The 25469-nt window shown below is 40.0% G+C and overlaps 1 protein-coding gene across 3 annotated transcripts in view; it reads left to right on the forward strand.

Moving 5' to 3' along the window:
- Nucleotides 1-302: 302 nt before the first annotated feature.
- EGLN1 (egl-9 family hypoxia inducible factor 1) overlaps nucleotides 303-25469 on the forward strand; it is a 109710-nt gene continuing 84543 nt past the window's right edge. For all 3 annotated transcript variants that reach the window (XR_005063286.2, XM_037025587.2, XM_073241289.1), the window contains exon 1: nucleotides 303-1367. Coding sequence is in view for 2 of the 3 variants with exons in the window: in XM_037025587.2 (XP_036881482.1) it covers nucleotides 447-1367 (921 nt within the window). In the remaining variant the exon portion in view is untranslated. The remainder of the gene's footprint in view (nucleotides 1368-25469) is intronic.

The raw sequence follows: 25469 nt of genomic DNA on the forward strand, positions 1-25469 counted from the left end.
CTCCCCTCGGCCCTCCCCTTTGCCCCCTCCGCCCTCGCGCGTCGCCCGCCCGGGTCGCCGCGGGGCCGTGGTGTACGTGCAGAGCGCGCAGAGCGAGTGGCGTCCGCACGGCCCGCGCTCCTCCACAGGCCAGCCGGGCCGCCCGCTGAGGCGGCGACCGAGACGGCCGGTCTGGAGCGCTCAGGCCCGCGTGCACTCCACCGCGCAGGCCGCGCTCCCTCAGCCCGTGCGGCAGCGATGAGGCGCTGAGGCGGCTCCCGGTGCTGCGCGGCCGGACCCGGAGGACAAGCAAGCGGCCGGGCCGAAGGCGCGGGGCGCCGGCTTCCCTGAGGCGAGGGGCAGCGGTGCTTGGCGCAGGGACGGCCTCTGCCGCTCCACCCGCTCCCCGGCCCCGGGCGAGGCCGTTCAGCCGCCGCCTCTCCTGCTCGACCGCCGCCGCCGCCGCCATGGCCAATGACAGCGGTGGGCCCGGCGGGCCGAGCCCGAGCGAGCGAGACCGGCAGTACTGCGAGCTATGCGGGAAGATGGAGAACCTCCTCCGCTGCAGCCGCTGCCGCAGCTCCTTCTACTGCAGCAAGGAGCACCAGCGCCAGGACTGGAAGAAGCACAAGCTTGTGTGCCAGGGCGGCGAAGGCGCCCCCGGCCACGCAGCGGGCCAGCAGCACCGGCACCCCGGCCCCGCACCGCCGCCCAGGGCCGGCGGGGCGGGGGCCAGGAAGGCAGCGCCGCGCCGGGACCGGGACGGTGCCGCTGCGACCGAGGCTGCGGGCCCTCCGGCCCCCGGAGACGCGGCAAAGGCAAAGCCCCAACTCACGCCCGAACCTGCAGCGGCAGCGTCCCCGCCGCGGTCGGCGCCCGGCGGCCAGGGTTCGGCGGCGGCGGCGGCAGCGGCAGCCGAGGCTGAGCCCGCGAAGGAGGAGTTGCTGGCCCGTCCGCCGCTGTTCCAGGAGAAGGCGAACCTGTACCCGCCGAGCAGCACGCCAGGCGAGGGGCTAAGCCACGGCGGCGGCCTGCGGCCCAACGGGCAGACGAAGCCGCTGCCGGCCCTGAAGCTGGCGGTGGAGTATATCGTGCCGTGCATGAACAAGCACGGCATCTGTGTGGTGGACGACTTCCTGGGCAAGGAGACCGGGCAGCAGATCGGCGACGAGGTGCGCGCCCTGCACGACACCGGCAAGTTCACGGACGGGCAGCTAGTCAGTCAGAAGAGCGACTCGTCCAAGGACATCCGAGGCGATAAGATCACCTGGATCGAGGGCAAAGAGCCTGGCTGCGAAACCATTGGGCTGCTCATGAGCAGCATGGACGACCTGATCCGCCACTGTAACGGGAAGCTGGGCAACTACAAAATCAATGGCCGGACGAAAGTAAGTGGTGCTGAGGGTGTTCGCTGGACCCCCTCGCTCGGCTGGCAACCCCGCGACGGGAGCCGCTGAGGGCAGGGAACAGGTATCTGGTCAGAATTGGTTGTCTTGTGCAGCTCCTCATAAGGTGATAGGTGTTTACCTAGTTAGCCCTTTTCTGTATCCTCTGTTTTCCACTTACTGCCCATTCACAACTTCTCCGTCTAATTGCATGCTAAACTTAGGCTCTCCCTTTAACTTTTCTCTGTTCCAATGCACTGTTGGTCAAATCAACTCTTACTGTGAGTTGCAGCCGCCCACTGGGGGGTATTAGACTACTACCCCAAGCAAGTGCTGGTTCTGCGCCTGCCTTGTGTTTGCATATGCTTTTATATGCTCTATGGTTTTGAGCCGCTTATGAGATTCTGATTTACAGAGTGGAAGGTCGTGTTTAGTTAAGAATCTGTCCGCTAACCGCGAAAAGGTAAATTTAAAATAAGCATGCAGCCAAAAGACATTTTATATTCAGGATGAGCTTGGCTGCTCCCTCACCCCACTCCCAGTGCCCGCAGTTTTGAAACCCACCACAAAACTGGGAAAAAGAAGCGTTTCCGTTTTCAGACCACTCTGTACATAGGTTACATTTTTAGCATAGGTTTCCTTTATTTGCTTTGTTAATATAGTCCGTCTGTTGAAAAATAACTGTTTTGGAGCTTCCTGGAAAAAACCATGCAATTGGAGCAAGAGGGAGGGCTCATTACAACGTCTCAATTTGGTGTAATCTCTTTGTTTTCTCTTCACTGTAGTAGTTTTTCCCCCAACAGATACTTCAGTTCCTGCCTAGTCTAATCCCTCTACCGTAATCTCGTCTCCTCCTTGATACACCATTGTAGTTCTTTCCATTTTGCTCCCCAGATCTTAATCTTTTCTTTGTATCCAGCTCCATCCCAGGCCACCGACTCCACCCTCCTCACCATCAGTGTCTTATTTTGTGACTTTTGAGAGGTTGTCCTAGGAGATCATCACCCATGTGTGTCTATACACACACACTGACTCTTCCCTGTAGTTCTTTTGGGTGTGTCAGGGCATCTATTTTGACAATCATGTGTGACTCTCAGGCTTTCTGAAAGGATGAGCATAGGCAATTGGGGGAATTCTAAACATGAAAATTTTGTGGTGAAAAAAATACGGTGGGAAGTCTAATTTATGCATTGCCACTTCAATACTGGATGAAAGCACATCTTATTGTGTAGTTTCAAAAAAAAAAGCTGCTTAATATTGAGTTGGAATAAAAATGGGGGGTTGCTGAAACCTCAGTCTTTAATAAGATTTCCATATATATATATATACACACACATATATATGTATATATATATATATATATATAGAAACTTTGTCATGGTTCAAATCTGAATGTAGTCATGAGCCCTTGGGCCCAAAGGAACTAGCTTGAGGGAGTATTAATATACCTCTATGAAGACAGGCAGTGGTGTATAGTTGAGGCATAAGCTTAAGGTGAAGTCATGAAGAATATCATGTCCAAAATCTTTCTTGATCTGCTTTCTTGAGTTAATTTAGCTTTCCAAGTTAAGCTAAATTCTCTCTCCCCTACTGTCCCTTTTTCACCTGTCCTCAGGGCCCGGACAGTAGTCAGCCTAGGTTTCAGGGCACTTACTTCTCAAGGGGAAGCTGTTAGAAAACAGCTACCTCCTTCTTCATAGTCCCAGTGGCTGAAGGGAATAGTAGTAGAGGTTTTAAGTCACTTGGATTCACATATCATCATGTGGGACCAGCAAAAGGAAAGGTGGATTTTAAACTCTTCAGGTTTGATCTGATGCTTACATTAATTTTAGGGATACAATTTCAGGATCTGTGAATTATTTTAGGAAATCCCTTTCATTGTACTTCTTGGCCTAGAGAGTTTTTGGTAATTGTTTTTGATTCTGTAATTCAGGTATTCCTTAAAAAAACAAAGATGCTTGCTGTGCGGAAAAGGAAATACAAACAGATAACCAGCCACCATATATTGAGGAATCAGTGTACCAGGCACCAGATTAGGCCTCGGGCAGACATGCTCACAATCATCTTAATCCTATGAAATAGGCAGTCTTATTCCTAATATACATTTGAGGATATTTCAGCTCAGACTTGGCCAAGACCTGCCACTTATGATAACCTAGCTGTGATTCAGACTTAGGTCATTCAGACATCAAGCCCCATGCTTTTTCTACTACACTGCATATAGGTAGGATATTAGGACTATACAATGTTTATTATAGGTAGTGGCTGGAAAGCCACTTGATAGTTAGCTACCTGAATCATGCTTATTTCAGTATAACTCTAAAGAAAGGCAGAATGAGTACTATATGTGATTGCTGAGAGGGTTTTCAATTAAGAATTGTATTGCCCTTCACAACATTATAATGATGTAAAAAGTTACTTGCCCCAAACGTGTAGTATTTTTCTCACATAGATTTTCATAGTAGCTCTGTAAAATAGGTAGATCGTTGGTGTATTATTACTGCTTATAGATTAGATAAGTGAACCTTAGGAAAGTTAGTTCACTTGTTGGAAATTATGCAACATATCAGGACTTAAAAATCAGGTTTTCTGACCAAGATGCCAATGCTCTTTTCATCTATGTTACCTATTCTGTATGGTGTTTGTGTATTCAGTGCCTGGTAATCAGGTGATGTAGAATTGGCTATGGCTCATTTAGTGTAGGCCTTGATTTCCTCTGGGTTTCTATTTCAGACAGGCTTATCTGGCCACTGTTTGTCCAACTGCATTAAAAGAGGAACTACAAGGGAAGGATGAAGTAATATAGGAGAAAAACAGGAACATGATTGTAGCCACTGATGTAACGGAGCTCCAGTTTCCAGTTTCTCTGGCATGTGGGGGGATTCCTCACCTTTTGCACTTAAACTGCCCTTTGATTCTTTATCCTTCTTCACACCCTTTCTTGCATGAAGGAGACCTGAAGTGATGTCCAACTGGAAGGAACTATGGTCTGCTGATTTGCAAAGAGCAGTGTTGTGTGGGCTGGGAGTGGTCATAGGTGCCTTACTTGGGTAGAGGAAGAGGAAAGTAGAGGAGTAAGGGTTATGGGTAAATGTCCAACTAGTCAGTTGGAGGTTCTTAGCCACTTGAAGGAAAAAATTTGCCACTTGAAATAAAGATAGTCGAATCATATAACTAGTTTTGCAGCTTTATCTAAAACTCACTCATTTGTTCAGTTTAACCATACATTTTAAATGTGCACAAAGAAAAGGAGTGATAAAATAGGTTTGGACTAAGAAGCAGCAGATTATATTCCTTAAATTTTTCAATAGTACTGCAGTGAGTTAGTCAGCTCTGGCTGATGGCAGCTTTGAGAGCAAAGCATAGGATGAGAAAAATCCTGTTGCTTTATTATCACTATCATAGAGATGTGATGATGATACTCTTAGGAGTTACAACTAAAACCTTCTCTCAGACTACTTCTGCTACTTTATCTGGACTCTTGGTATCCAGAATGTACAAATTGAAGCAGCTGGTTTCATGTTATAGTGACATCAGAATTAAAGATCAAAGCCAGTAATTCTGTATGCAGAAAGGCCACATTGTGCTTTACAATTTAAAAGACAGACTGGACTGAAAGAGTAGTCTTCCTCGGTTGTAACTGAACCAAGTTCAACTTTGTAGGAAAGCATTTTGAATAGTGAATTATTGTACATGTTATATAGTTGTACAAGTTATATATTGTACAAGTTATATATAGGTATATATGTACAAGTTATGTATTGTACAAGTTATATATAGTTATAAGGTGACTCATTTAACTCTAAAGGAATTTTATTTTGCAAGGGTTGTGGTTTTTGTTTGTTTTGGGCATGTTTATAACTCTTCACTTATCTACTGCCAAATAAGCCACAAAAATGTCCTGCAAAACCATAGTCACACAGGAAGAGGGCATCTAAATGTAGAAGGATAGAGGGCTTTGTGCCGCTGGTAGATCTGAGTTCGATCCTGAGTCCTGTTCTGTGTTCTTGAGCCAGTTGTTTCATCTTTCTGAGCCTCAGTTACTCCATTTGTGAAATGATATTACTTGGCTTTTCTGTCTCTCAGGCTTGCTGCAAGGAGTACACATAATCATTCATGTAAGAGACCTTTTTAAATTGTAAAGCACTGTGCAATGTTTGTTAACTGTTACTCTTCTCATTTAAAATTTTTTCTGTCTTTCTAATTCTTTAAGAGTTCTCTGCTTTTTCTGTTTTTCTCCCTCATATAAGCTGGTGGAAGAAGCCTTAGAGTGGTCACCCATTTTTTTACCTAACCACTTACCCTGTGCTCATACACACACATTTTTTTTCAAACAGAGTAACTGAGTCCCAGGGGGCTTAAGTGGTTCGAGGTCATAGAGTTGGTTAGTGACAAAACTGACATTTGATTCAGTTCATTCTTAACATCTGCAACTTCATGCTGTAGCTCATGTAAAAATTGCCTATTATTTTTTACTTAATTTTAGTATATTTTATGCCATTTTTGAGCCTTAATTACTTGAACATTTCTGACTTTCCTTTCTCCTTTTCTCCTATTAATCAGCACATCTGCTCCTCTGATGTTCTAGTTTAAATTTTTCTCCTTTAGCTAATTCCTCCCAAATGTCTCTAGATGTTCCTTGTGCACCTCCTTTTCTTTCCTCCAACATTAAAGCCATTTTCCCTGAAGCAGGACTATCCTCTACTGTTTCCTTAGTAGGAGCGGTCTTTCTGCTGTATGTTCCGAATTTACATTTTCATTCCTTGTTTTCCTTTCCCTGTTTTTCTCCCTTTCAGGGTTAAAATCTATTTTTGTTCATCTTCCCCATGTGTTCTGAAGCCTGTACCTTTCTGGTATGTTTTTGGGTTGATGTTACCAGTTTAGTTGTTTTCATTTAATTTTTCACTTTTCAGACTTTTAAAGTGACACCAAATGTTTCTTTCAGTGTCCTTTTTGTTTGAGCACATTCTTAGTTTTCATGGATGCATTTTCTACTGTGTCCTTGTTTCTGCACCTGAGACATTGTTTGTAACCACAGGATGGCATTCAGATCATTTACTGAACCATCTTCATAGCTTGTCTTTGACTCTTATTCCAGCTAAAACCTTTCTGTTCTAAAAAATGAAAAAGACAAACAAAAAACTCAGTTGGTTAACTAAAGTCTTCCTTATAGTAGTTATTTTCTGGTCAAGACTGTGAACTGTTCTTCCATCTTTATTGGAAAGTTTTACACTTCACTGTCACATTTTTCAGAACCTAGTCACAGTTATACTTCTGAATAGGTTGGAGAGTATCTGTAGCCTCTGTTTCCTCATTGAAATGACCACAACATTTTCATGAGTTTGGAATTCTCATTTTCTTCATTCATTATTCCAAATCCCATTTCTTTACCAAAGCGAAATACATGTACTGTTGATTCCTCCTTTTTGTATTTTCTGAGTCCTGTTCTGATCTTTTCATTCATTTGTTCATTCAACAAATATGAAGTGAATATTCTTCCATGTGTACAGGTGTCACTCTAGGAGCGCAGAATACCTGAGCAACAAAAACAAAAAACCCATTCTCATGGAGCTTAAATTCTACATGAGGTAGGTGAGGGGTAGGGAGAGACAGTGAACAAGTGTATAAGTAAATACATGACATATCAGGTGGTAAATATTTAAGACAAAAAACAAGGTAAGGACACAGTGGCCCAGGGAAGCTTTTAGATAGGATTGATAAAATAGTCGATCTTTAAGCAGCAACTTGAATGAAGTGAGGGCTGTGTTACATGGATATGTGGAAGAACAGCATTCTAAGTAAAGGCATTACATAGCAAATACAATTGTCATCACATGCCGTGTGCTTGGTGTGTCCAGAAAACAGCAGGGAGGAGGCCACTGTGGTTATAGCAGCAGGGTGGGGGAGTGTGATAGGAGATGTGGTCAGTGTGGTCAGTGGTGGGGTAGGAAATGAGTTAGATTTTGCCTTGTAAGCCATGGCAGAGGCTCTGGGTTTTATCTTAGTTGACATGGGAAGCCACTGATGAGACTGTTTTAAAGGCTTTCTGGCTGCCAGGTAGGAGTAGACTAGAGGGGAGCGGGAACGGTATCAGGAGTACCAGTTGGATGTTCTTGTAGTAAGTGTATCTAGATGATCAGGTGGCTTAGAGAAGCCTAGTAGCTGCAGGCCTGGTGGGAAGTGATTGGGTTCTGCATGTGTTTTGAAAGTAGAATCAACGGGATTTGCTGATGGATTAGATGTGAGGTGTAAGAGGACAGTCAGATGATTCCAAGGTTTTTGGTTTGAGCAATTGGAAGGAAATTATTATTATTTACCTTCCCTCATCTCTTATGCTTTTATTCTCTTGCCCTACCTTGTCAGTTTCCATTTATAGCAGATTTTCAACACTTAATTTTGTAGCCAAAGCCACAAGAAAAAAGTTCTGTGTTCTTTTTTTGCCACCTTCCTTCAAACTGGTCGTTCCTGCTGCTGCCGCTGTTGGCTTTACTGCCCCAGAGGCTTTCTCTCCAGAGGCTTTGTGGGTTCTCTGCAAATGTGCTCCTGTCAGCTGTGCCCAAGGGCTGCCTGGGGAATCCCTGTAGGAAGCCCTGCAGCACTGCTGCTGCTGTCCACACTTATGCCAGCGCTTTCTGCATGAACCATTCACTTCAGATGGTTTATAGATACCAAGCCATGTAAAAACAGTTACACAGAGTTGGAAATTTAAGGAAACATTGGAGAAAATTAAATAGGTCAACATGAGAAGCAATCATAGATTTAGATTAAACATCAAAGTAAAGTCAGAAAGAAAACATCTTCATTTAAACATGCTGTTGAGTATAAAACTACTTTAGAAAATTGAGAAGAGACCATAAAAATGACCATAAAATACCAAAAATAATTTCATTAACATATTGATACAGACAACTCTGTGGTAGCTCCTAGAGCAGTAAGTAAAGAAGGGACAAGTTGGGGATCACTTAGGGCCCTTATTGATGATCTGTGAAGATAGCAGAGAAATAAGAGTCCTCATTCCCCAAGGTGGAGCCTGACACCGGAATTAGTAATAAAAGGACCAACTACCCAAAGGAACAGATAGAGTTAAAGTTAGAATATAGTATTCGGGACTTTTAAGCATAGGAAGTATTGCTTTTCACTCCAGGATAAGGGAGAGTCACAAAAGTATAAGTAAACATTAGGTTACTGTGTATGAAGTGGTTTTAAAAAATTAAAACCTGAAAGGTCAACCAGAGCTGTGAAATCCAGGAACCTGTAATCTCAACTCAATTCTAACAACTTTAATTTAAGACTAGTATTTATATAATAAGCCTAGATTGGAAACATCAAATCTGGGCAGTTAATTGAAAGGTCTAATTAGAAGTTTGGAGTATTAAAAAATTGACTGTACATCTGAATTTTTTCTCTTTAACGTTGGTACTTAACTCTCATCCATAAATGGTAGCTAGATGATCTGAGTCTCTATGTTGTCATAGATTCTCTTCTATCTCTAAGCAGTCTTTACTTCTATTATGTCTTCCACTGACTTCTGTTAGCACTACTTCTCTGAAATAGATGATTTGGAAACTACTTTTTGGTTAGAAAATCTGGTGATTTTTTTTCCTGTAGATTGGGTCTTCTTGCTGCTTCAGTGACACTATTAATAACCACTCCACCTCTAAAATCTTTGATCACTTGTTTACTAACCTGGGTCTGAGCTTTGCCATTATTTTTCTTCATTATGTTCTTCAGAGTATTCAGTCATCCTTTTCTCAGCTTCTAACAGTAGTTTTTTCTTGAAGCCCAGTTCTCAGGTTTCTGCTTATCACTATCAGAAGACACATGTAGGGAGAACTTGAAACATCTAAATTTCTAGACTTTTCTTCTCAGCTGCTATAGTTGGCTATTGCTGTATAACAAACACTCCAAAACTTAGTGACTAAAAACAGCAAAGAGTTATCATCTCACAGTTTCTGTAGATCAGGACACTGGGCACAGTCTTCATACCCAGCTCGCTCTCACAAGGCTGCAATCAAGATATGGGCCAGGGTCTGTGCTCTCCTCTGAAGACTTGAATAGGGAAGGATCTGCTTCCAAGTTTGCTCAGTGGCTTTTGGCAGCATTCATTTTCTTGTGCATTGTTGGACTGAGGACCTGCCTGTGGCCTCTCAAGCATGGCAGCTTGCTTCATCAAAGTATTCAAGCCAAAAAGGCAATATAAAGAATCTGCTAGCAAGACTGAAGTCCCAGTTTTTTGTAACCTAACCACAGAAGTGACATCCCATCATCTGTACTGTAGTTTCTTGGTTAGAAGCAAGTCACTAGATTCATTCCATGCTGAAGGGGAAAGAATTACATAAGGTTGTGAATACCATTTCTTAGGTTGCTTCTTGCCTTTACAGTGTCTGCCCTGTGAATGTTACTGTTCATGATGGTCTACAGTTCATCTTCTCTTTTTGCTCTAGTCTACACTCTTCTCTCTGGGTGGTATCATTAGTCATGGAAGCACAAGTTCTTAAGCTAGTTTGCCAGTTCAAACTCTCTTTTATCACTTTATTGTGCTCTGTTTTTAGGCAAATTCTAACAATTGAAGCATCTGTTTCCTCATCAGTATTCCAGGAGTTAATAATAGTACCTAATTCAATAAGATTTGTTTGAAGATAATAGATGAGAAAGGCTCAGCAGATAATCAGTGCTTATTTAATATTAATTGTAACTATAATAATAGCAGAATTTGGAGGAGGAGGAGAGGACATCATGGCTAAAGCTATTAGGATTTGTTACTAATAGACTTCTCCACCTGAATGTTCTGGGAATACTGCAATCTCAGCATGATTAAGACTGAAGTTTCCTTCACTCTTCCTCAGGGAGATGAGGTCTGGGGGGCTGTTTGGTGGAGAGATAAAAGAACAGGTTTAAAAGTGATCCTATCTGTAAACTCTGTTTACTTTTCAACAACTATTTACAGAGTGCCTAGTGTATGCCAGGATCAGTGCTAGGCACTCAGTACCATACTGTCCAGTCAAGGTAATTCTCTCTGCCCTTCTAGAGTTTTCATATCTGAGGGGAAGGCAGCACAGATCCTTCGATTCCACGTGTGGGGGATGTATATGAGATGTACAGGCTGCCGTGGGAGACCAGAAGGGGAGACCTAACTTGGTCTGAAGCCAGAGAAGGTTTCCTTGAAGAAGGAGTTAGAGCAAGACTTCTGATGAATGAGTCTATTTCAGTGGAGTACATTTATTGAAAGCCTCCAAGTCTGAAAAGGGCATGATGTTATAGAGGAGCATACTTTCCTTTATCAGTACAAACATTTTACCATTTAAAGTTTATTTCCTATCTGTATCTTGTTCCTCATTTCCATTTATACTTTCCCGTTGAAGCCCATCTTCATCTCTTAGATTGTTACAAAAGCCTAATATTTTTTCTTTCTGTATGTTTCCACTCCATTCTATCCATTTTACCTGGTGTTATTTTTCCAAAACAAATCATATCATTCTCTTGCTTGAAAATATTTTTTCCCCCCAAAATCTTGGTATGCTATACAAACTTTTTAAAAAGAACATTTCATTTCCCATCATGTACTTTCTACTCTAGCCACTGGCCTGCTTGTGGGTTCTTTGAATCTGTGTTCATTTTCTAGTTCTGTGCGTTTCCCTGGCTCTCTCTGCGTTTTGCCCCTCCCTCTGAGCAGAATTACATCTCTATCCTGTCTTTGTTGTGGTGTTTGTTATCACTGTAAACACTTTCTACACTGGTGGGCTTCTCTACTAAGTGTGAGCCACTTGAGGATGGGACTCCTGTCTTATTCATATTCCTATGCTCGGTTTCTTGCATCGGGCATTCAACTATTACATTGCACCACCCTGATTGGGATTTTAATCACCTTATACCTGGATTGCTACATGATATTATTCTTTTACCTTAATTCATTCTTCCCTATGTACCACCTATATCCATCTGATATATACTTACTAATGCTTACAAAAATCATACTCAGAAGTCTTCTGAGATATATTTAAAGGATGCAGTTTGACTCATGCATGCAGTGTTCACCCATTGCTTAGGTGCACACCATTTGTCCATTCTTGTTTGCTGCTTTTTGAAATACAATCAGTATTTCACCCAGAGTAGTTTTCTTCCTTGTTTCTCCCCTTCTCACTCCTCCCAGCATATCTATGAATTCTTTGACTGGTGTATGACTCCCACACCCTGTCCAATTCAAATCTTATACGTCCTTTAGGATCTAGCTTCAGTCCCATTCCCAAATATTTCTCTGAACTCTTGAACCACCACTGATCACTCTTTTCTCAAAAACTTTTATACACTTTATTCCGGAAGTATCTTCTCTAGTAAGTTATAAGGGCAGGGGTACTATTTTATGCTAATCCACCTTATGCAAAGCACCTTTCATTCTTGTTGTTTATTATTAATATATTAATTAGGTTAGTGAATTGCCATCAGATGACCTGCCCTGTACTTCACCTCTGCTTCTCCTTTCCACCCAATTTCTAGAACTACAGTAAGACTTTTTGAAAGTCTATGAGGGTTTTTGTCCAATTGTGGTTAACTTTACTCTATACTTACTATGCTGTTTCTAGTCCCTAATTTCTGAATAAAAATAACCCAGGCTAACATGGCTTAAGCTATTTTTAGCTCCAAGGACTGGGGAAAGGTCTACTCTGAAGGTGAAATGAAGGTTTACGCCATCACCTATGCCCAAAGTCAGTTGATTGGGGGTTATGGGTTGTGGTAGAACCCTGCACATCCATGAGTCTCAGGGTAGAACACTGCGTATCTTACCTCCCTCACCTGCACCATCTACATGAGCATTCCCAGGGAACATGTGTCACTTCAAAGCCTCTTAGTAGACATTACATTGAAGTGATCTCTTCTGTACTCTTCTGCACGACCTGGAAGATAGAAACTTGTGGCTAGTAAGCTGACACAAAGTTCAACATTGATACCACATGATTGCTGTGCAAAGTAAACATTTTCAAGGGCAATAGTTTATTTTGTGTTTTTATTGAAGTATAGTTGATATACAATATTATATTGGTTTCAAGTATACAATATACAATATAGTGATTCAACAGTATCTCCATTATTAGACACTCATCCCAACTAGTGTAGTTACTGTCAACATAGAAAGATGTTACAGATTTATTAACTATATTCTCTGTGCTCTTTCATCCCTGTGACTAATTTATATTATGATTGAGATTTTGTACCTGTTTATCCCCTTCACCTATTTCACCGACCCACCTACCCAAACCCCTCCTCTGCAGTAAACACCAGTCAACTTCTCAGTGTCTGAGTCTATTGTTGTTTTGTTTTGTTCTGTTTTGTTTTATTTTTAGATTCTGCTTATAAGTGAAATCATAAATCTTTCTCTGCCTGGCTTATTTCACTTAGCGTAATATCCTGTAGGTTTATCCATGTTGCTACAAATGGCAGGATTTCTTTCTTTTATATGGCTAAATAATATTCCATTGTGTAATGTATGACATCTTTTTCCATTTGTCTGTTGATAGACACTTTGGTTGCTTCCATGCCTTGACTATTGTAAATAATGTAGCAATAAACAAAGGGGTGCATATATCCTTTCACATCAGAGATTTTGTTTTCTTTGGGTAGATTCCTAGGAATAGAATTACTGAGTCATATGATATTTCTGTTTAGTTTTTCGAGGAACCTCCATACTGCTTTCCATAGTGGCTGCACCAATTTATATTGCCACTAACAGTGCAGGAGGGTCAAGAGCAAAATTTAAAATTTTTAAGATTATCATAGTTTTGATTTGGTTTTAGTAATGTAATTTGTTCAAATTTTCAAATAATATTAAAAGAGGTTTAAGAGTTATACTTGACCATGGAGAACATGGGTTAAATAAAATGAGAAATACTCCTTTACGATCAGAAAACCTTTGGCTTTAACCACATTGAAGCATTTAATCACCTTAGGAGGAACAGTTGACTTAACTATATTAAGGATTCTGGTGGTACAGGTGATATAGAAGCTGGACAGTGTGAAAGTCATTTGAATTTGATCTCAAAATACATTCAAACATTTTTATGCTGAAAAAGAATTTCACTTGCCAAGTTTGCTTCATTTTCGTATTTAAAATTCTTTTTTATTCTTTGAGTGTAGTTTCTTTGAGTACATTGATAAAGTAGCCTGAGATTTAATATTTCCTTTAGATAATTTATGTACCAAGAATGGTTGTACTTGTAGGTAATTACAACTCAGACTATTTTGGAATACAATGTCTTGAATGAAGAAAATTTTGGCTAAAAATAATGTATAATAATAAAATAGCACTCCCCCCTAATAGCATAGAAGTGTTTTTTTCCAAGGTAATTATGTAAGTTAGCAGCTCATAACTGTTTTGCTTCTGGACCCCTTTAGGAATCTAATGGAGACACACACCTTCTTGCGCTAACAATGAACAGACACTCAAACTTTGCTTATAATAAAGCCCATCCATAGACCCTACATTAAGAACCTCCATTATAAGACGAGTTCTAAAGAGCAAAACAAAACACTTAAGCATTTCATGTCTGGTTAGGTAGAGTAAGGTTTCCATTTATTCAGTTGCTGTTCTTGCCCTATGTCTATACAACTATGCTTTGAGTTTTTCTTCCCATGATAGTCATGTTATGGAGACCCAGATAGAGGGATAGACATTGTAGCTTTAAATTAATGGTATATATGTACAGACTTCTGAAAGGTGTTTGCCTTCTACAGTCTGGCTATAAAATAAAAGAAAATTAACTGGTATGTACCAGGATGGAAATCATGAACTTATTGAGAATGTTTTCCCTCGAGGGTGTATCTCTAAGTATAGCTGCTGTTAATCCTTGCTGTAGAATTCTAGATGTGTAGTTTTACTGTAAAATACTTATCACTAATGATCAACATTGGATTATTTCCTTCCCCTCTTACAGTATTTCCTTACAGTATCTTGTTGCCTGTTTTCATTGCATATATTCATATGTGTTTTGCTTTTTTGCTTTGTTCTTTTACTTGTAGCTGGCATTTCAGTAAGATGAATCTAAATTTTTGAAGAATAAAAATGTTAGTAATAATACTGCATCAGGGCCCCAGGGTTGGATACCCTCAGTAACAGAAGTTAAACTAAAATTCATAGTGGTTGGTCTTGTTTGCATTAAAAATAGTTCCTATATTGTTAGATCTGAAGCACTTCTTGAAAGTTTTGGTAGAAAGTATGTAAGAACTTTTTTTCATATTGCTGGTATTCAGAACTCTGCTTTGATGTTTTCATAAATGTAAGGTTTTTCTCTAATGTATACTTACTTTAAAGATTCTTGCAGATGTTTCTTTATCTTAGAATTGTCCAGGGAAAGGGGGAGTGGCAGGAGAGAGAGGTGATTGCTGACAGAAGCCTCCTAGCACTGCTTCGGTCCCCTGTGGTCTGGCTCCCTTCGCACAGAGTGGCCCTCAGCACCTCTCTCAGCCTCTTCCCCTGTGAATTGGGAATCATGTTGACCTAAGTAACTGAGAACTCTTGAATGACTGATTATTGTAAGGAATTAAAAAAAAAAGATTATATTTTTAACGCTCAGCCATGCCTTCTAAAAGTATTAGGACATGGCCTTGGCTGCCCTTAACCCTAAACCTTTGCTTTCATGCATTGTGTTGGTTAACATTAGCATTGCCGGTTAAAGTTCAGTTTCAGAATCAGAATCTTTACTTACTTTTAATACAATAGCAGAACCTTATTTTTAATTATAATGAATCTGTTATTGCTTGGACAGTTGGTACATAGTCTTGGCACTGTGAATAAAGCAACTTGACAGTTAATAAGGGTATCTTGATCCAAATTTCATGTAATTGTGTTACATCATAGGTAATGAAATATCTCAAACAGAGGGACACCTTGATTGAAGGCTTGCTCTCCTTTCTCTCCATGCTTTCCCCTTAGAATGAAACCAAATGGCCATAAATATTATATTTATATCATTAATTTAATTATTTAAGGTGCATTTAAAAAAATTGAAGCCCTTAAATGTTCATTTTAAAAGCTGGCCATGCATACAAGTAAACTAGTATCTATAAAATGATTGGATCAAATCTCACATAAATGCATTTATACTTATGTTTAGTTTTTATTGATGTAAAAATAAACATAATTTGTAATTAACTTACTTATAATTTGTTGATATTACTGTTTCTTCTATTTGCCATATAGTCCATAACTTAATAGGAGGATTTAAAACAAAATACTAAAAGTTAGTTCTTCCTTCTGTAAAATAATGGGGTTGGGAGTGGAGGTTAGTTGTTTTTCAGTCATACTTTTATGGGTTCTTTACCCTTAATAATATCATCTTGTGGCTGTTATCAATTCATAGAATTACTTTGTTATTCTGTTGAATTTAACTCAATAGGTGAGCTCATAGTGAAAAATGCATTTTAAGAAACCCATGTTGCCCTTAATATACGAAATTGTTTGTAGTTTCTATACTTTTTTTTTTTAGAGCAAGGAGAGCATTTTATTAATACTGTAAAGAAATAAAGTAAAGGCAAAGTACTTTTGTACAGATTAATACAAATGGGCCTATAACATACACAATCATTTGTATAATACTGAAGTGCCCACAGGAGATTTATCATGGGGTTTTACCATTTATGCATAAAGAACTTTCAACAGCATATTTGATATACACCTTTCAGATCATTCAGTTCACTTAATATTCCTGTACCATACAAGTTTGTCTGAAAAACAGCAATAACAATAGCCTAGAGCAAAATTTATCAGTTAAGGTCTGTCTGTCTTTTAAATTTTCTAAACCTTTTTTTTTTCTCTTCTAATATTATCTCTGCCTAATCAACTAGCTCAATTTATTCTCTCAGCATCTGGTCAACCTAAGATGAAAAGGACTCACCTAAATGTCCTAAAATGCTATTATTCACTGTAGTTCACCTGCATTTTAGCAGCATTCAGAATCTTGACCTAAAATTATGAAACTCTGCAAGTAGAATTTTGAGTGATGGGCAGCAGGCTGGAGAAAATGTGGTGAGACAGAAGAAGTGCTCCAGATTCTAAACTGACGTCACTGGTGATTCCTGGTTCTTTGGATTCAGGATACTTGAGTGGAAAAGGCATGGTCTTTAGAATGAGAAAGTCCTGGGACTCAATCTCATCTCCGATGCTCTCTAGCTATGATGCCTTTGCAAAGTCACTTGACTCCCTTAGCCTCAGTGAACCAATTACAATATATCCACAGCACGGTTGATTTGAAGAGCAAATGAGACAGCATGGAATATGCCTGTTACGATGCCTGACAGGTAATAAGTGATAAATAATTGCCAGCACTCTTGCTTTCATTTCCATTTGACTGTTCTGATCATCAAATCTAGTCACATCAGAAGCTCAGAGCACAAAGTTAGAAATTGGGGTATACTGTTTTGATGTCCTCATTTATATCCTCCCAGAGACACTGAAAATACACATCCTACATGAGGACAATAAGGAGAGAATTAAGAGGGTGCATGGAAATGAATTCCCTGCCAGCCTCCCTTTTGCTGAAAAAGAGAAAATAGAGTTCAAAATCACTGCTACCATTCCAGTACTGAGTGACTTTGGGAATACAAACTCATTTATAAAAACAAAACTTTATGTTATAATATTAGAACTAACTTAACAAGAAAAGTACTTAGTGTATTTCAGAGCAACACAATTAATGCTAGGAAATAAAAGTAAATAAAGGCTTTCTCAAGTGTACCAGGATGTGCCTAAAAGTAAAATTACATATTAAAATGAGGCTCTTAGAAAATAGATGATTCATCTTTTTTCCACATGTTCTACTTACAAGGCCATATCTTATTGCCTGGGGAAGACACAGAGCTTTTTGGGGAAAAAATGGTCAATTTCATTCTCACTGATAACATCACTACATCTTCTTTAAAAAGTAAGCCACTCATTATAATGACACATCATGAATAATATATTTAGCGCCAGACTAAGATGATGGCTAGGATAACCATATTTCCAATTGGAAAAAAAATCACGTAAAGCTGTAGTCTATTGTTGATCATGCAGTGAAGAAAGTTGTCTGTTTTACCTTTTTTCTTAGTTGAACTGTTTAAGATTTAAGAAATATGTGGTTTTATCATTGGCATAATTGTACCCTTGCTTAAAAGTTCAGTGCAATTCAACAAACTTGCATTGATTGCCTATCTCTCTGTGTGAGGGTTAGCGTTGCTAATGAATGAACAAATTAAAGATGCATGAGGTCCCACAGATTAGAATGGGAGACAGACATGTGTATTATTAACACAAGAAATGTCATGGCCAGTGCAGAAAGTGAGATAGAAATAAGAAAGGATTCAGTGGAAGGGCTCTGCAATTCATGAAATGTTTATCAACTTTAGAAGCACCCCTGTTTTCTTCTGTTTTTCTTTTTCTTTATTTCATCTAAGAAGGTCAACATCCATGAATAGTTTTTTTTTCAGGTTCTTGACTTTTTTAAAAATTATGTTTACTAGAATCTCCCGTACCCAAGTCCCCCCAACAAATCCCATTACAGTCACTGTCCATCAGCATAGTAAGATGTTGTAGAATCACTACTTGTCTTCTCTGTGTTGCAAAGTCCTCCCCTTTCCCCCACCCCCCACATTATGCATGCTAATCATAATATCCCCTTTCTTCTTCCCTGCCCTTATCCCTAACTACCCTCCCATTCTCCCCAGTCTCTTTCCCTTTGGTAACTGTTAGTCCATTCTTGGGTTCTGTGATTCTGCTGCTGTTTTGTTCCTTCAGTTTTTCTTTTGTTCTTATACTCCACAGATGAGTGAAATCATTTGGTATTTGTTTTTCTCCACTTGGCTTATTTCACTGAGCATAATACCCTCTAGCTCCATCCATGTTGTTGCAAATGGTTGGATTTTTCCACTTCTTATGGCTGAATAATATTCCATTGTGTATATGTACCACATCTTCCTTATCCATTCATCTACTGATGGACACTTAGGTTGCTTCCATTTCTTGGCTATTGTAAATAGTGCTGCGATAAACATATGGGTGCGTCTCTCTTTTTCAAACTGGAATGCTGCATCCTTAGGGTAAATTCCTAGAAGTGGAATTCCTGGGTCAAATGGTAAGTCTATTTTGAGCATTTTGAGGAACCTCCATATTGCTTTCCACAATGGTTGAACTAATTTACATTCCCACCAGCAGTGTAGGAGGGTTCCCCTTTCTCTGCAACCTCGCCAACATTTGTTGTTGTTTATCTTTTGGATGGTGGCCATCCTTACTGGTGTGAGGTGATATCTCATTGTGGTTTTAATTTGCATTTCTCTGATAACTAACGATGTGGAGCATCTTTTCATGTGTCTGTTGGCCATCTGAATTTCCTCTTTGGACAAGTGTCTGTTCAGCTCCTCTGCCCATTTTTAATTGGATTATTTGCTTTTTGTTTGTTGAGGAGTGTGACCTCTATATATTTTGGATGTCAAGCCTTTATCAGATCTGTCATTTACGAAAATATTCTCCCATACTGTAGGGTACCTTTTTGTTCTATTGATGGCATCCTTTGCTGTACAGAAGCTTTTCAGCTTGATACAGTCCCACTTGTTCATTTTTGCTTTTGTTTTCCTTGCCTGAGGAGATATATTCATGAAGAAGTCACTAATGTTCACATCCAAGAGATTTTTGCCTATGTTTTTTTTCTAAGAGTTTTATAGTTTCATGACTTACATTTAGGTCTTTGATCCATTTTGAATTTACTTTTGTGTATGGGGTTAGACAGTGATCCAGTTTCATTCTCTTACATGTAGCTGTCCAGTTCTGCCAGCACCATCTGTTGAAGAGACTGTCATTTCCCCATTGTATGTCCATGGCTCCTTTACCAAATATTAATTGACCATGTATGTTTGGGTTAATGTCTGGAGTCTCTAATATGTTCCACTGGTCTGTGGCTCTGTTCTTGTGCCAGTACCAAATTGTCTTGATTACTATGGGTTTGTAGTAGAGTTTGAAGTTGGAGAGTGAGATCCCCGCCACTTTATTCTTCTTTCTCAGGATTGCTTTGGCTATCTGCGGTCTTTGGTGTTTCCATATAAATTTTTGAACTATTTGTTCCAGTTTGTTGAAGAATGTTGTTGGTAATTTGAGAGGGATTGCATCCAATCTGTATATTGCTTTGGGCATGGTGGCCATTTTGACGATATTAATTCTTCCTAGCGAAGAGCATGGGATGACTTTCCAATTATTACTGTTCTCTTTAATTTCGCTTAAGAGTGTCTTACAGTTTTCAGGGTATAGGTCTTTCACTTCTTTGGTTAGGTTTATTCCTAGGTATTTTATTCTTTTTGATGCAATTGTGAATGGAGTTGTTTTCCTGATTTCTCTTTCTATTGGTTTATTGTTAGTGTATAGGAAAGCCACAGATTTCTGTGTGTTAATTTTGTATCCCACAACTTTTCTGTATTCTGATATCAGTTCTAATAGTTTTGGAGTGGAGTCTTTAGGGTTTTTAATGTGCAATATCATGTCATCTGCAAATAGTGACAGTTTAACTTCTTCTTTACCAATCTGGATTCCTTGTATTTCTTTGTTTTGTCTAATTGCTGTGGCTAGGACCTCCAGTACTATGTTAAATAACAGTGGGGAGAGTGGGCATCGCTGTCTTGTTCACGATATCATAGGAAAAGTTTTCACCTTCTCGCTGTTAAGTATGATATTGGCTGTGGGTTTATCATATATGGCCTTTATTATGTTGAGGTACTTGCCCTCTATACCCATTTTGCTTAGAGTTTTTATCATGAATGGATGTTGAATTTTGTCAAATGCTTTTTCAGCATCTATGGAGATGATCATGTGGCTTTTGTCTTTCTTTTTGTTGATGTGGTAGATGATGTTGATGGATTTTTTAATGTTGTACCATCCTTACATCGCTGGGATGAATCCCAGTTGGTCGTGGTGTATGATCCCTTTGATACATTTTTGAATTTGGTTTGCTAATATTTTATTGAGTATTTTTGCATCTACGTTCATCAGGGATATTGGTCTGTAATTTCCTTTTTGGTGGGGTCTTGTCCTGGTTTTGGTATTAGGGTGATGTTGGCTTCATAGAATGAGTTTGGGAGTATTCCCTCCTCTTCTGTTTTTTGGAAGACTTTAAGGAGAATGGGTATTATATCTTCTCTGTATGTCTGTTAAAAGTCCGAGGTAAATCCATGTTGCCCAGGGGTTTTGTTCTTGGGTAGTTTTTTGATTACTGCTCCAATTTCTTTTCTGGCAATTGGTTTGTTCAGATTTTGTGTTTCTTCCTTGGTCAGTCTTGGAAGTTTGTATTTTTCTAGGAAGTTTTCCATTCATTCTAGTTTTTCCAGCTTGTTAGCATATAGGTTTTCATAGTAGTCTCTAATATGTATTTCTGTCTCTTTGTATTTCTGTAGTCTCTTTGTATTTCTGTTGGGTCCTTCGTGATGTTTCCTTTCTCATTTCTGATTCTGTTGATGTGTGTTGATTCTCTTTTTCTTTAAATAAGTCTGGCTAGAGGCTTATCTTTTTTGTTTATTTTCTCAAAGAACCAGCTCTTGGTTTCATTGATTTTTTCTATTGTTTTATTCTTCTCAATTTTGTTTATTTCTTCTCTGATCTTTATTATATCCCTACTTCTGACTTCAGGCCTTATTTGTTCTTCTTTTTCCAATTTTGATAACTGTGACGTTAGACTATTCATTTGGGATTCTTCTTCCTTCTTTAAATATGCCTGGATTGCTATATCCTTTCCTCTTAAGACTGCTTTCTCTGTGTCCCACAGAAGTTGGGGCTTTGTGTTGTTGTCATTTTTTTCCATATATTGCTGGATCTCCATTTTAATTTGGTCATTGATCCATTGACTATTTAGAAGCATGTTGTTAAGCCTCCATGTATTTGTGAGCCTTTTTGCTTTCTTGGTAGAATTTATTTCTAGTTTTATACCTTTGTGGTCTGAAAAGTTGGTTCGTAGGATTTCAATCTTTTTGAATTTACTGAGGCTCATTTTGTGGCCTAGTATGTGCTCTATTCTGGAGAATGTTCCACATGCACTTGAGAAGAATATATATCCTGTTGATTTTGGGTGTAGAGTTCTATAGATGTCTATTAGGTCCATCTGTTCTAGTGTGTTGTTCAGTGCCTCTGTGTCCTTACTTATTTTCTGTCTGGTGGATCTGTCCTTTGGAGTGAATGGTGTGTTGAGGTCTCCTAAAATGAATGCATTGCAGTCTATTTCCTCCTTTAGTTCTGTTAGTATTTGTTTCACATATGCTGGTGCTCCTGTGTTGGGTGCATATATACTTATAATGATTGTATCCTCTTCTTGGACTGAGCCCTTAATCATTATGTAATGTCCTTCTTTATCTCTTGTTACTTTCTTTGTTTTGAAGTCTATTTTGTCTGATACTACTACTGCAACTCCTGCTTTTTTCTCCCTATTGTTTGCATGAAATATCTTATTCCATCCCTTGACTTTTAGTCTGTGTGTGTCTTTGGGTTTGAGGTGAGTCTCTTGTAAGCAGCATATAGATGGGTCTTGTTTATTTATCCATTCAGTGACTCTATGTCTTTTTATTGTTGCATTCCATCCACTTACATTTAGGGTGATTATCAATATGTATGTACTTATTGCCATTTCAGGCTTTAGATTCATGGTGACCAAAGGTTCCAGGTTACTTTCCTTACTATCTAAGAGTCTAACTTAACTCACTTAGTATGCTGTTTCAAACACAATCTAAAGGTTCTTTTCTATTTCTCCTCCTTTTTCTTCCTCCTTCATTCTTTATATATTAGGTATCAGATTCTATACTTTTTCTCTATCCCTTGATGGGCTTTGGGGATAGTCAGTTTAATTTTGCATTTGCCTTACAATCAGCTGCTCCACTTTCCCTATTATGATTTTACTTCCTCTGGTGACAACTATCCAACCCTAGGAACACTTCCATCTACAAGAGTCCCTGCAGAATGGACTGCAGAGATGGTTTCTGGGAGTTAAACTCTCTCAGCTTTTGCTTATCTGGAAATTATTTAATCCCTCCTTCAAATTTGAATGATAATCTCGCTGGATGAAGTAATCTTGGTTCCAGGCCCTTTTGATTCATGGCATTAAATACATCATGCCACTCCCTTCTGGCCTGTAAGGTTTCTGCTGAGAAGTCTGTTGATAGTCTGATGGGCTTTCCTTTTTATGTGATCTTATTTCTGCCTCTGGCTGCTTTTAACAGTCTGTCCTTATCCTTGATCTTTCCCATTTTAATTGCTATGTGTCTTGGTGTTGTCTTCCTTGGGTCCCTTGTGTAGGGAGACCTGTGGATCTCCATGGCCTGAAAGACTATCTCCTTCCCCATATTGGGGAAGTTTTCAGCAACTACCTCCTCAAAGACACTATCCCTTTTTCTCTCTCTTCTTCTGGTATCCCTATAATGCGAATATTGTTCCGCTTGGATTGGTCACACAGTTCTCTCAATATTCATTCATTTTTAGAGATCCTTTTTTCTGTCTGTGCCTCAGCTTCTTTGTATTCCTCTTCTCTAGTTTCTATTTCATTTATTGTCTCCTCCACCATATCCAACCTGCTTTTAATACCCTCCATCGTGTTCTTTAATGATTGGATCTCTGACCTGAATTCATTCCTGAGTTCTTGGATGTCTGTCCTTACCTCCATTAGGATGTTGATTATTTTTATTTTGAACTCTCTTTCAGGAAGAGTCACAAGGTCCATATCATTTAAATCTTTCTCGGGAGTTGTATTAACAATTTTACTCTGGACAAGGTTTCTTTGGTGTTTCATGTTTGTATGTGGCACCCTCTAGTGTCCAGAAGCTCTATTCTGGAGCTGCTGAGCCCCTGATGCAATGTTGGGGGTCACAGGGGAGCGGTACTGGTGCCTGGGGGGAGGAAAGAGCTCTTCCCAGCCTCCTGGCTCCTGTGCCTGTCTCCACTGCCTGAGCCAGTGGGCTGGGCACACAGGTATAAGTTTTTGTCCCAGAGAAGCCAGATATGGATCCCTGCTTTCCACAAGCAGCCAGGATCCCAGTCTCCCCAGGAACTCTGCCTGTATTAACTTTCCAACCCAGTAGTCATGCGAGTCTCATGAAAGCACCATGGAATGTAGGTTTGTGCTCCCAGAGCAGATCTCCAGAGCTAGGTATTCAGCAGTACCAGTCCTTCCATTTCTCTTCCTCCCACCACTGAGCTGGGGTAGGGGAGGGGCTCGGGTCCCATGGACCACAGCTCTGGTACGTTACCCTGTTCGCTGAGGTCTGCTCTGTTCTCCAGGTGTGTGCAATCTGATGCCATCCTCTTTCCTGTTGCTCTCTCAGGATTAGTTGTACCAATTACATTTTCTAATTGTATCCAGTTATAGGAGGAAGCCTGTGTCTCTCCTCTCACACCGCCATCTTTAATCCTATCCACACTTTTTTTTTTATTAAGTTGGCCATTCTTAATATTTTTAGCAGGTGAAACATGAAACCATTAGCATGTGAAGTATTATGTATATATTGTAGGAAGCAGCATTTTTATGTTGACACTGGATAAAATTTGTTAGTCATTTACAAATAAAATAAAGCTTATTTGGCACCTCAACAAACAAAAAGTAAATTATCCACTTAAAAAATGGGCAGAGGATCGCTCCCCCTCCAATGGAGCTCCACCATTTTGGAGGAGCAGCCCCAGCCAGGCAACGCCCACAGCAACAGCGGAGATAAACTCCAAACCAACCGGGCAGGTAGCTGAAGCCCTGTCTGCGCACAGTTGCGAAGCATAAGCCACTAGAGGTCGCTATTCTACCAGGAGAGGGAGGCCACAAACCAACAAGCAGGAAAGCTCTCTCAACTGTCACTCGTACCAGCTCTTCAAACTATCTCTATCACCATGAAAAGGCAAAACTACAGGCAGACAAAGATCACAGAGACAACACCTGAGAAGGAGACAGACCTAACCAGTTTTCCTGAAAAAGAATTCAAAATAAAAATCATGAACAGGCTGACAAAGATGCAGAGAAAAATGCAAGAGCAATGGGATGAAGTCCAGAGGGAGTTCACAGATGTCAAGAAGGAGATCACAGAAGTGAAACAATCCCTGGAAGGATTTATAAGCAGAATGGATAAGATGCAGGAGGCCATTGAAGGAATAGAAACCAGAGAACAAGAACGTATAGAAGCTGACATAGAGATGGATAAAAGGATCTCCAGGAAAAAAACAACACTAAGAGAACTATGTTACCAATCCAAAAGGAATAATATTCGTATTATAGGGGTACCAGAAGAAGAAGAAAGAGGAAAAGGGAAAGTCTCTTTGAAGAAATAATTGCTGAAAAATTCCCCAAACTGGGGGAGGAAATAATCAAACAGAACATGGAAATACACAGAACACCCAACAGAAAGGACCCAAGGAGGACAACACCAAGACATAATAATTAAAATGGCAAGGATCAAGGACAAGGAAAGAGTTTTAAAGGCAGCTAGAGAGAAAAAGGTCACCTATACAGGAAAACCCATCAGACCAACATCAGACTTCTCGACAGAAATGCTACAGGCCAGAAGAGAATGGCCTGATATATTTAATGCAATGAAACAGAAGGACCTTGAACCAAGGATACTATATCCAGCATGACTATCATTTAAATATGATGGCGGGATTAAACAATTCCCAGACAAGCAAAAGCTGAGGGAATTTGTTTCCCACAAACCACCTCTACAGGGCATCTTACAGGGACTGATCAAGATGGGAGCACTCCTAAAAAGAGCACAGAACAAAACACACAACATATGAAGAAGGGAGGAGGAGGAATAAGGAGGGAGAGAAGAAAAGAATCTCCAGATAGTGTATACAACAGCTCAATAAGTGAGCTAAGTTAGGCAGTAAGATACTAAAGAAGCTGAACCTTTGGTAACCACGAATCTAAAGCCTGCAGTGGCAATAAGTACATCCCTCTCAATAGTCACCCTAAATGTAAATGGACTTAATGAACCAATCAAAAGACACAGAGTAATAGAATGGATAAAAAAGCAAGACCCATCTATATGCTGCTTACAAGAAACTCACCTCAAGCCCAAAGATAGGCACAGACTAAAAGTCAAGGGATGGAAAAACATATTTCAGGCAAACAACAGTGA

The sequence above is a fragment of the Manis javanica genome, chromosome 7, assembly GCF_040802235.1.
Source record: "Manis javanica isolate MJ-LG chromosome 7, MJ_LKY, whole genome shotgun sequence".
Classification (NCBI taxonomy): Eukaryota; Metazoa; Chordata; class Mammalia; order Pholidota; family Manidae; genus Manis; species Manis javanica.